The sequence below is a fragment of the Lissotriton helveticus genome, chromosome 9, assembly GCF_964261635.1.
Source record: "Lissotriton helveticus chromosome 9, aLisHel1.1, whole genome shotgun sequence".
NCBI classification, from domain to species: Eukaryota; Metazoa; Chordata; class Amphibia; order Caudata; family Salamandridae; genus Lissotriton; species Lissotriton helveticus.
Window position 1 is genome coordinate 722,961,693 of NC_136070.1, and position 12,486 is coordinate 722,974,178.

Sequence of the window (12,486 nt, forward strand, 5' to 3'; positions counted from 1 at the left end):
GAAAGCCAAAGCCTCTTTTCCCGTCAACTCCACGCTTGTGTCTGGATTTCCTTCTAGCAGAGTTGCCAGTAACGATGCAGTTCTTAGTGTTTATAGTTAAGTGCCTGGAGGAGCTTTCAAACAAAGGCTACTGTTGTATGTGGTGTTGGTGTAGCTCAAACCTACCCAAAAGGCTGACGAGTGCTGTCAGGGTCAATGGCAAGGGGGCAGTCAGAAGGTGGAGTGGAGGTGAAGCTGGGTTCTGACAAAAGAAATGGAGTGTTACTTCATTGTGATGTTGTATTCTTTACTATTAGTCCCTACCATATTATTACCTGTCTTTGACACCAATGTGTGTATATCTGGCAAGCCTTGGCTAAGTGTTCCATCGACTGTCGTACTTCTTTAAACTTTCCTGTCTATAGGGTTTTGTTCATCACATGGGACGTACAAGAGTGCGAGGACAGGGTATATTGGAATGGAACTTAACTGATGAACTGCCAACTCTGCATACAAGGGAGAATCAAAGCACATTCAGTCCCTGGCTGATGTCAAGGGAGTACCTTTGACTAGGTGATTTCTAAATAAAAAGCAGGGAGATGAGTAGTTACTCCTTAGTTTTCATCATTTACTTACCCCAATGTCATGAGATGATTTTAAAGCACTGGGACAGGGGCACAGGGCCTGTGGAATGGTATGCAGATAGCCTCTATGCAGTCGGTCGAGGACCAGCGATTGGGCTTACATTAAGCAGGGGGCTGGTTTGGGGTATATTGAGAATTAAAAACGTACTATACTTCATTTGCCGTTTAGGCACCTATCTGACAAGTGGATTGTTAGTAAACAGATACTTTTGAGAGATCGAGGGCATTTGTGTAGATTGACTCATGTAAGGTTTAACTTTTCGTTGTGACTTCTGCAGGGCACCCTGCTACCTCGCGATTCTTTTATTGAGAGCACATTTTAGACACATAGCACATCCCGCACCGATGCCACCCCAGCAGACGGTGCTCTTCACATTCACTTTATCGCAGGATCCCCTGCTTTCAGAAGGCCAACCATGACGGCTCGGCTAGCTCTGCCGGGTCAGTCCTTCTCTGGAACTCACGCCGCCTGCCGCAACATCCCCGCATTTCAATGAACCTACCAAAACCCAACTACTACTCAATAATCCCCTGGTTAAACATTGTTATTGATTTTATATAAACTTTGTTACACAATACAATAAAAGAACCCCTTCGCGCCGGGACACACTGTTGAGTATCTGTGCACGTTATAAATTGATATAACATAACATAACATAACATAACATTGAGACAACAGCTTGTCTCAAATCAGACCAGTACATAGCAAACCATCCCCTCTTTGTCACCTACCCCATCCATCGACATAAGATTTAATTTATGACTGTGCAACATTTCTCAATACCGAAAGCTATTTCCTCCAGAGCTCCTTGGTAGGAGGTTAGGACCGGTCACTAGTCATCTCCTCTAAGCCCCAAAGGCGGTAGACATGGCAATTAGCTTGTCTCTGCCGGGGTAAGGCATAGGGCTCTCAGTTACTGCCGGCAGGTGAGTTCAGTGAGTTTTGTACCTCGAAAATTAAGTGCTGGATTCCATTTACTCTCAAAATCGTTCCCTCGGTTGTCAGTGGCCATGATTAATGGTTCCATGGGAGAAGGTTTCAGTGTATAAAGCCAGATTGTCAGCTTGGGAAGCAGTTCTTTAGCCCTCAGAGGTGTCAAAGGCCTCTCTGGCTGCAAGAAGGGACAAAGCCATTTTCTGGCCTGTTATGGAGGGCAGGGAAGCTTCAATTCACTGGTAGGCCCTACAGTATCATTTTCTTTTCCCCATGGTAGAGCAATGCTGACCATCACATTTATCACCCACATGACTTCGTTCCAATGTATTGTTCGCTTCAGACGTTTAAAAAATCTGCTTCAAACACACTTGCACACCTCCGCTACCACACCAATAATCGAATAGGTTTGACTGTCCACCGTTGAATCTGTGCAGTCTGGTAGGAGTACAATACTTTTTCAAGGGCGCTTTATACAGGAAGTTTCTACTTGTCTTGTCCCTGGCTTTTTTATTAGCCCTCTGCAGTTAGTCATCCTAGTTCTTGTCCGAGAGCTAGTGGCCAAGTCATATCAATTTACACCCTCTGAAATTCTGTCTTCTTCACAGTATTAAAAGCTTACACAAGCCTGAGACTAAATGCTCTTTCCTCCTTTCACTTGCAAGCATTTATTAAAAAAACGTTTACGGACCTGGAGCTGTATTATGTATACTGCCCTGTGGGCTCAACAGGGGTGTGTGCCTGCTTGGTGCTCCCCTGGAACACTATTGTATTACAGAAGAACTGGAGACGAATGTGTGGCCCGCCTGTAATACTGATAGCGCTAGCACACATGTAGCACCAGCGCTCTCTTGAGAAGGTGTTCCCTCATTTGAATGGGAGCCTTTTCCAATGCAAAGGAGAGAACCACTTTGCCTCAGAGCCTTCGCCCTAGTCAGACACAGACGTAGAGACAAAGGAGGCCCGCTGACAATGTGCCACAAAAAGGTAACTCATTATTAGTGCGCCACCTGAGGGCATGGGGTTCTCTTTAGAGGGTGCGGGTGTGTTCCAATGGACCCCCCAGACATCCCCCTGCAGGTGGGTGCAGTCACTCACTGAAACCATCTGAAGTGGCATATCTGCCCTTTCTTTAAAGTGCAAGTGAATGCTGCTTGCACAGTGAAACGCAGAGTGGCTTGTAAGCAGCTGCTCTGTATTTCCAAAAATGCGCTGCACCAGGGCACCTGCCACTTTGGGGCTGCCCTGGAGCAGCGTATCCATGATAACAGGGTGCACCCTTTGAGAGGTGCACCTGGTACCGACAGGGACAGTGCACATGGTCTGTAATTGAGGCACTGGTGCCCAAATTTCTGATTGACAAGTGAGATGCCTAGTTAAATATGAGGATAGATTGGTTAGCCTGTATATTATTGGTGAGATCCATAATTAGGTTTCAAAGTTGCTGTACTGTACCCTTACTTGTGGAAATAACAGGATTATCCCTCAGCTAACCAGTGTGCAGGAACTGAAGCCACCTTGGTAAGATGTTGGCCAAGTTAAACCTTCAGCTGCTTGGGCTGGGATGCGGGTTCTTTCACAATTCATATTGCGTCATTGGCTTGCCGCAGTTCCCCTGTGAAAAATGTCGATGTGGAAACTTAACGTGCAATTTTTGGCAACCCAGTGTGAATGTTTCTTATGCATTTTTCAGCTTGTCAATGGCGTCAATTACAAGATAAAAGTAAGACTTGGTGCAACGATGTGCAGGAAGAACGTCAATAAAGACTATGAGCTGGAGAACTGTCCACTGGCGACTGGAGGAAACCTAAAGGTAGGACATCTATTTGTATCCTATGTCTTTCTTAATCTCAGACGCACCTCAGCTATTTTTTTGGAGTTATGTAGCTGTCAATATTGTGCTGTACTTGCGACAGTGGCTGCTAGTTGGTGGGAAGGACATGTGGTTCAGCGTGGGATCTGGTAAAGAATTGCCTCTCAGAACTTCTATCATGATGTTATCTCTCAAAAATTGTGATGCGTGTAATTATTACTGTAGGTCAACATCCAACCCGTTTGCATCCCGCTCTCATTCAAGCACCGTCAAAGTGGGCATCTACCTTTTATATGCCAGAGTACCATGACCTCACCACAGTCGTGGAGAATCCCCAGTCCCTGGGGGAAGGGTGCCCAGAATTTAAATGTTCCATTGGCACACAAATGGCAAACGTGTTATACACATGCTGCTAATGTAGTAAAGTGACTTACTCAGGATAACACATTTTTGTCAAATGAGGAGGCTTTGATTAGAGCCCAGAATCTTTCAACCTCTGGGCCGCACCTTTCATTGACTAGAAAATCTGTGAATTGTACAGAAACTTGTGTGATTTTCTGAAATGTCGTAAATTGCGTCTACGGCTAGAGTGGCCAGCAGAAACTGGACAACTCTGTATACGAACTTAAAAGTTGGTCAGTGAGTCACTGTTCTGCTTTTGAGTTTGATCGGATAAACCCTTAAAACACTCCTTGTCTCTCTGCTGAGTGTTGTATAATGTAGACATAGCTATGCAGAATAAATCTTCTGTGGCTGTTGTTCGCGTGCTGGTATGCTGTTGTGTCAGCATGTCACGAGAAAACCCTGCAGGGTTGGGCGCTGCCTGCCTAATCCGGTCTCTTGCTGGGCCTTGTGACTGCGATGGCACTCATTTGTGATCATGAGCATATGATTATCGGGAATGTTTCTTACTGATGTGTTTAATTCTGTAGTGCTCTGAAGGGTGAAGTGCTATAAGGCCAGCGGCGTAGCTAGACCTGTGGGCACCCGTATCTAAGGGGGGTGGGGGTGCAGGCGATTCCTGCTACGGCCGTAGGTAAGGGCGTGGGGGACACCATCGCCCACAAAACACCCCCCCCCCCCACGCTACTTGCCACAGTACACGGCCAAATTAGGAGACCCATCGGAAGTGTTTCTCTCCCTGACCTACCCTGTGCTTAATTTGTGCCAGTGGTTGCAAGCAGTGAGCATCGACTCTTGTATTCGTGGACGGGCACTCATTTTCCATCATCAGACTGAGAGCAAGAGAGAGAAATATGGTGGAAGAGGGAGAGAAAAAGTGGGAGAGCAAAGGGAGAAAGGAAGAACCGGCGAGAGATACAGAAGGCAGGAAGTTTAGGATGGTGGAGGAAAGAGGCATGAAGCTGAGTCAGAACTTGTTTTTCGCCAAACCTGGCATTCAGCCACATAGACAGCAGGTCCTATACAAAATCTTTGGGCCACTGACCCCTCCCACCCACCCTCCCACTTTTGAACGTTCAGCATTGTCATTCTCTTGAATACAGGTGAAGTCAGGCAGCAAAACGGATGAGATATGTTTAAAAAACGCATTACCCAAATATTGACAATGAAGGTATTTATTTTTCAAGCGGATGAATCTTAGTAAAAATAGGAGGCCACCGCCAAATGCAAGTGAGTTGGCGGGTATGTATGTGCCCTGGAATGAAATACTTTCTGCCTGGTGACTGCTGTAACATTGACCTTAATTCACCAAAACACCAGGAGTAGCGGAAGTAGCATCACACACCACGTGGCCTCACATGAATGACCTGGAAACGACTCACATGATCATTGACTGATGACCGTAAATGAAGGGTCGCCACGTGATAGTTCACTCGTGATGTATTAGGGTGGATTTTATTAGTAGGGTAGGAAGTAAGCATTTTGCTGATGTTACAATGTTTACATTTAAAGCATTTTAATAAAAAGAATGGAGAGAATTTCAAAAAGATGTGTTTTTCTCTTTGAAGTTGTCCTCATATTTAGGTTTCCTCCTTTTTTTACAAAAGGGGGTGGTGATGGACGGAGCATCTGAACCAATCAAACACTCACACCCAGTCAACAGATCTGGTTTTAATCCATCACCGTTCTTTAGCCCACTCTGCCACCCCAGTTCAGACATGGCCATATGCAAATCAGTCTGACCCTGTGCCTTATGGAGACAGTCCAGCCCGAACTGCCAAGCCATGCCTTCCCTGGACCGGAAACAAGCTTCCTAGGACCGGTTTCTGGCATTACAGCCGTCTTCAGCCAGGCTTGCTTGAATCCAATGGCAAAGTGAGCAAGGGACTCACGTCTGAGCATACCCTGCCAACTTATGGCAAACAAAGCAGTACAAAAGGGGGTGGTGATGGACGGAGCATCTGAACCAATCAAACACTCACACCCAGTCAACAGATCTGGGTTTAATCCTTCACCGTTCTTTAGCCCACTCTGCTGGACGGGCTAGACTGTTCCCATGACGCACAGGGTCAGACTTATTTGCATATGGCCATGTCTGAACTGGAGTGGCAGAGTGGGTTAAAGAACGGTGATGGATTAAACCCAGATCTGTTGACTGGGTGTGAGCGTTTGATTGGTTCAGATGCTCCGTCCATCACCACCCCCTTTCGTACCGCTTTGTTCGCCATATGTTGGCAGGGTATGCTCAGACGTGAGTCCCTTGCTCACTTTGCCACTGGATTCAAGCAAGCCGGGCTGAAGACGGCTGCAATGCCAGAAACCAGTCCTCGGAAGCTTGTTTCCGGTCCAGGGAAGGCATGGCTTGGCAGTTCGCGCTGGACTGTTCCCATGAGGCACAGGGTCAGACTGATTTGCATATGGCCATGTCTGAACTGGAGTGGCAGAGTGGGTTAAAGAACGGTGATGGATTAAACCCAGATCTGTTGACTGGGTGTGAGCGTTTGATTGGTTCAGATGCTCCGTCCATCACCACCCCCTTTCGTACCGCTTTGTTCGCCATAAGTTGGCAGGGTATGCTCAGACGTGAGTCCCTTGCTCACTTTGCCACTGGATTCAAGCAAGCCGGGCTGAAGACGGCTGCAATGCCAGAAACCAGTCCTCGGAAGCTTGTTTCCGGTCCAGGGAAGGCGTGGCTTGGCAGTTCGGGCTGGACTGTTCCCATGAGGCATAGGGTCAGACTGATTTGCATATGGCCATGTCTGAACTGGGGTGGCAGAGTGGGTTAAAGAACGGTGTTGGAATAAACCCAGATCTGTTGACTTGGTGTGAGTGTTTGATTGGTTCAGATGCTCCGTCCATCACCACCCCCTTTCGTACCGCTTTGTTCGCCATAAGTTGGTAGGGTATGCTCAGACGTGAGTCCCTTGCTCACTTTGCCCCTGGATTCATGCAAGCCGGGCTGAAGACGGCTGAAATGCCAGAACTGGTCCTCGGAAGCTTGTTTCCGGTCTAGGGAAGGCATGGCTTGGCAGTTCGCGCTGGACTGTTCCCATGAGGCACAGGGTCAGACTGATTTGCATATGGCCATGTCTGTACTGGGGTGGCAGAGTGGGCTAAAGAAAGGTGATGGATTAAACCCAGATTTGTTGACTGGGTGTGAGTGTTTGATTGGTTCAGATGCTCCATCCATCACCACCCCCTTTTGTACCGCTTTGTTCGCCATAAGTTGACAGGGTATGCTCAGACGTGAGTCCCTTGCTCACTTTGCCACCGGATTCAAGCAAGCCGGGCTGAAGACGGCTGAAATGCCAGAAACGGGTCCTCGGAAGCTTATTTCCGGTCCAGGGAAGGCATGGCTTGGCAGTTCGGGCTGGACTATTCCCATGAGGCACAGGGTCAGACTGATTTGCATATGGCCATGTCTGAACTGGGGTGGTAGAGTGGGCTAAAGAACGGTGATGGATTAAACCCAGATTTGTTGACTGGGTGTGAGCGTTTGATTGGTTCAGATGCTCCGTCCATCACCACCCCCTTTCGTACCGCTTTGTTCGCCATAAGTTGGCAGGGTATGCTCAGACGTGAGTCCCTTGCTCACTTTGCCACTGGATTCAAGCAAGTCGGGCTGAAGACGGCTGAAATTCCAGAAACTGTTCCTCTGAAGCTTGTTTCAGGTCCAGGGAAGGCATGGCTTGGCAGTTCGGGCTGGACTGTTCCCATAAGGCACAGGGTCAGACTGATTTGCATATGGCCATGTCTGAACTGGGGTGGCAGAGTGGGCTAAAGAACGGTGATGGATTTAACCCAGATCTGTTGACCTGGTGTGAGTGTTTTATTGGTTCAGATGCTCCGTCCATCATCACCCCCTTTTGTACCGCTTTGTTCGCCATAAATTGGCAGGGTATGCTCAGACGTGAGTCCCTTGCGCACTTTGCCACTGGATTCAAGCAAGCCGGGCTGAAGACGGCTGAAATGCCAGAAACCGGTCCTCAGAAGCTTGTTTCCGGTCCAGGGAAGGCATGGCTTGGCAGTTCGGGCTGGACTGTTCCCATGAGGCACAGGGTCAGACTGATTTGCATATGGCCATGTCTGAACTGGGGTGGCAGAGTGGGCTAAAGAACGGTGATGGATTAAACCCAGATCTGTTGAGTTGGGGTGAGTGTTTGATTGGTTCAGATGCTCCGTCCATCACCACCCCCTTTCGTACCGCTTTGTTTGCCAAAAATTTGGCAGGGTATGCTCAGACGTGAGTCTTTTGCTCACTTTGCCCCTGGATTCATGCAAGCCGGGCTGAAGACGGCTGAAATGCCAGAAACCGGTCCTCGGAAGCCTGTTTCCGGTCTAGGGAAGGCATGGCTTGGCAGTTCGGGCTGGACTGTTCCCATGAGGCACAAGGTCAGACTGATTTGCATATGGCCATGTCTGAACTGGGGTGGCAGAGTGGGCTAAAGAACGGTGATGGATTAAACTCAGATTTGTTGACTGGGTTTGAGTGTTTGATTGGTTCAGATGCTCCGTCCATCACCACCCCCTTTTGTACCGCTTTGTTCGCCATAAGTTGGCAGGGTATGCTCAGACGTGAGTCCCTTGCTCACTTTGCCACTGGATTCAAGCAAGTCGGGCTGAAGACAGCTGAAATTCCAGAAACCGGTCCTCTGAAGCTTGTTTCAGGTCCAGGGAAGGCATGGCTTGGCATTTCGGGCTGGACTGTTCCCATGAGGCACAGGGTCAGACTGATTTGCATATGGCCATGTCTGAACTGCGGTGGCAGGGTGGGCTAAAGAACGGGATGGATTAAACCCAGATCTGTTGACTGGGTGTGAGTGTTGGATTGGTGCAGATGCTCCGTCCATCATCACCCCCTTTTGTACCGCTTTGTTCGCCATAAGTTGACAGGGTATGCTCAGATGTGAGTCCCTTGCTCACTTTGCCACTGGATTCAAGCAGGCCGGGCTGAAGACGGCTGAAATGCCAGAAACCGGTCCTCGGAAGCTTGTTTCCGGTCCAGGGAAGGCATGGCTTGGCAGTTCGGGCTGGACTGTTCCCATGAGGCAAAGGGTCAGACTGATTTGCATATGGCCATGTCTGAACTGGGGTGGCAGAGTGGGCTAAAGAACGGTGATGGATTAAACCCAGATCTGTTGACTGGGTGTGAGTGTTTGATTGGTTCAGATGCTCCGTCCATCACCACCCCCTTTTGTTCCGCTTTGTTTTCCATATGTTGGCAGGGTATGCTCAGACGTGAGTCCCTTGCTCACTTTGCCACTGGATTCAAGCAAGCCGGGCTGAAGACGGCTGAAATGCCAGAAACCGGTCCTCGGAAGCTTGTTTCCGGTCCAGGGGAGGCATGGCGTGGCAGTTCGGGCTGGACTGTTCCCATGAGGCACAGGGTCAGACTGATTTGCATATGACCATGTCTGAACTGGGGTGGCAGAGTGGGCTAAAGAACGGTAATGGATTAAACCCAGATCTGTTGACTGTGTGGGAGTGTTTGATTGGTTCAGATGCTCCGTCCATCACCACCCCCTTTTGTACCTCTTTGTTCGCCATAAATTGGCAGGGTATGCTCAGACGTGAGTCCCTTGCTTATTTTGCCACTGGATTCAAGCAAGCCGGGCTGAAGACGGCTGAAATGCCAGAAACCGGACCTTTGAAGCTTGTTTCCGGTCCAGGGAAGGCATGGCTTGGCAGTTCGGGCTGGACTGTTCCCATGAGGCACAGGGTCAGACTGATTTGCATATGGCCATGTCTGAACTGGGGTGGCAGAGTGGGCTAAAAACGGTGATGGATTAAACCCAGATCTGTTGACTGGGTGTGAGTGTTTGATTGGTTCTGATGCTCCGTTCATCATCACCCCCTTTTGTACGGCTTCCTCCTTTTTTTACCAAAACATAATTGTTGTGAATAATAATTTTAAAAAAAGGACATTTCCATATGGCATTTGGGATACAGTGACTCAGGGTTTGCATGGGATCTGATTATCCTTTTTCCTTATCCAAAGTGATGAACGAAATAAGGAAAAGCATCTGAAAAATGTTCTGAGTAGTTTAATAGATTTGTAGATTTTACAATTAAGGAAGTAATTCAGAAATAAAGCAATGAAAATAACTGTTACAAACAATCACGGTTGGTAAAGTGTAGCTACTCACCCGCGAGGGTCTCAAGGCGCTAGTTACAAAGACTAACTCGAGAGTTTAAATCAGTACATTATTTCTAAAGTGTATTTTACATGTTAAAACCCAGCCTACCTCGTACTGTCAAATCATACTGTGAAATTGTTTCACTTTTTACTGTACTATGTACGTGCATTTTGTTGTTTTTCATGTGCTTGCTATCAGCGGAGTGTGCTTTTTGCTCGAGTACATTTAATTACACTTGATCTGTCCCTGAGTTCGGGTTAAAGACTATAATTTTCAGGACTTGCAAAACATTCTGTACAGCAAAGGAAGCCAGGTTTCCCTAAAAGGAATTCAGGTATTTTAAGAAGACTCGGAGGCTAGGTCAGGCTACCTTTTTGGAGAGTGCAGTATTCAGCAAGAGTATTGGCACCGAAAAAAAATGAAACCAATGTTGAGCGAATGGAAGAGACCATACGATCCGGGCATCCTGAATTTTAGCTGATTGACTTTAGGTGTAGGTGTGGTGTCTACCAACTAGAAGCTGCCAACTAAGGGGTCCATTAGGATGGCGGACGGATCGCTACCGCCATGCAGGCGGTGGCGATCCATCCGCCATCCTTGCCCGTCACCCACCTTTCTTCCCCCCTGCCATATTACAATGGTGGGGGGGGGCGTGGCGGCGGAAAAGGCCTGATATGGTGGCGGTGTCTATCAGACACCGCCAGCCATATTAGGATGGCCTGGGAGGAATGCCTTTCCGTGGCGGCGATGCCGCCACGAAAATGCATAGGGTTCCTGCTTTGGGGGCCCCTTGCGGGCCCCCAGGGTGAAGGGGGGTGGGGGTGCACATGGGGGGTACCTATGGTACCCCCCTGCGTTTCAAAGCACAACATGGCAGGCACCACGCGGTGCCTGTCATGTTGTGCTCTGAAACACACAACAAGCATGTTTCACATTGCTGCGGCGGAGCTTTAAGCACCGTCCGCCGCAATGTTAAAAATGCTGGATGCACCCGCCACTGTGGCGGGTGCATCCTAATTGGGGGCACGGTTCCTCCGCCCTTGTGGCGGACGGTACCTGTCCCCAACAGGATTGGGGACGGACAAAGGACCCCCTAATCTGGGAACCACAAAGAAATGCTTTCCTCTGCATATTAATGGCAGATTAGGACTGTACCACTTGTAGCACTGAAGAAGGGCTGGTTGTCTTTTAACATATACATCTTTGTGCATTACACAAAACGACTTAAAATCCTTGACATGAAGCCAATGTAAAGAGACCAATGCAGGAGAAGTATGGTCTTTCTTTGTCTTAACTCTGGCGTACAGCATAGTTTTGCACCATTTGGAGGCCATGCTCAGTGCATTGAGGCAGATACAGATAATCCATGCTATGGTAGGCAGCGCTGAAAAAAATTAATTCAGGGTTGGCACTGAATAAAGATAGAGAATACATTTTAACGTGTGAAGTTGGAAAAAGAAGGAACTAATCACAGCATTTATTTGAGTTCCAGTAGTGAGGGCAGAATATATATAGAGATTAAGGAGTGGAAACCAAATGTGGCTCTGAGGGACTCTGCAGGCATGGCGTCTCAGAGAAGAGATATAAGGAGGAAACATTTTTCTTGAGATCTGTTAGTTAAAGTCTTCAAACCATGTAAGGGTTGTTTCCTTGATTCCAAAATCATCAAGCCTGGACCTAAGATTTAATGGTGTATTTATCTGGTCTACTAGCTATGTAAATACTGTCCTTTTTAAAAACTTATCCAAATTGGGAAGTTGTTCCTATAGACAGATTTTTTAGGATTTAGTGAGGGTTTTTTTTCAGTAAGGAGATTACATGTGAAAGTTTAAAACCACTCCTATAAGGAATAACCCACTATATTGACATGAGAAAAATGGGTCAAGAGCCCAGTTGGATTATGACAGTGGGGAGATCACATTGGCTCTACGTATCACCAGTTTAAAGGAATAGTATGAATTATTCTCCAAGAATCTGCTATTTGATTGTGTTTGGTAGCTTACAAGGACAACAATATTCTTAAGAGCATCAGATATTTTATTGGAAAAAAGCAGCCTTGACAGGTTTAATAGTACATTTGGATGAGCTTTTAAAATGTGAGTTTTTGAGAAGAGTTATCACAACACCATTGGTACTCAAGATTACGAAGAGACAATTTCATTTCTGATAGGTCCATGGAGAATCAACCACAAAAAGGTCTAGCCTGTTTAAGGGACTTCTTCAGTGGAGGCTATCTTAATAAAAGCAGTATTTATTTGTGTATTATACACTTCTAGGAGAGAGAGAGCTCAGTGGAAGAATCGTTTAACAGGGCGCTAATGGTTCAGTTAAAACCTTTTTCCATTTAGGGTAGATCAAGGCCGCAGAAGTCATATCCCTATTCATGATAGTTATAGGTACTTGAAATGAAAAAAAAATAGTAGTTGTTAGACTATCAGACCATAAAAGAATAATAGGTCTGGTATAGGTGGATGTTACTGCAGACAGTATCCAAAGTCTGTTTTTTATGTGGGTGGGGCACACAAAGAGGTTAATAAAGAAGATAAGCCTAGCACCTCCCCCAGAAGAATTTGATAG

The 12,486-nt window shown here is 47.2% G+C and overlaps 1 protein-coding gene across 1 annotated transcript in view; it reads left to right on the forward strand.

The window, feature by feature from the left end:
- CTSF (cathepsin F) overlaps window positions 1–12,486 on the forward strand; it is a 612,378-nt gene that overhangs the window by 47,639 nt on the left and 552,253 nt on the right. The window contains exon 2 of the mRNA XM_078660834.1: window positions 3,251–3,370. Coding sequence (XP_078516960.1) covers window positions 3,251–3,370 — 120 coding nt within the window. The remainder of the gene's footprint in view (window positions 1–3,250; window positions 3,371–12,486) is intronic.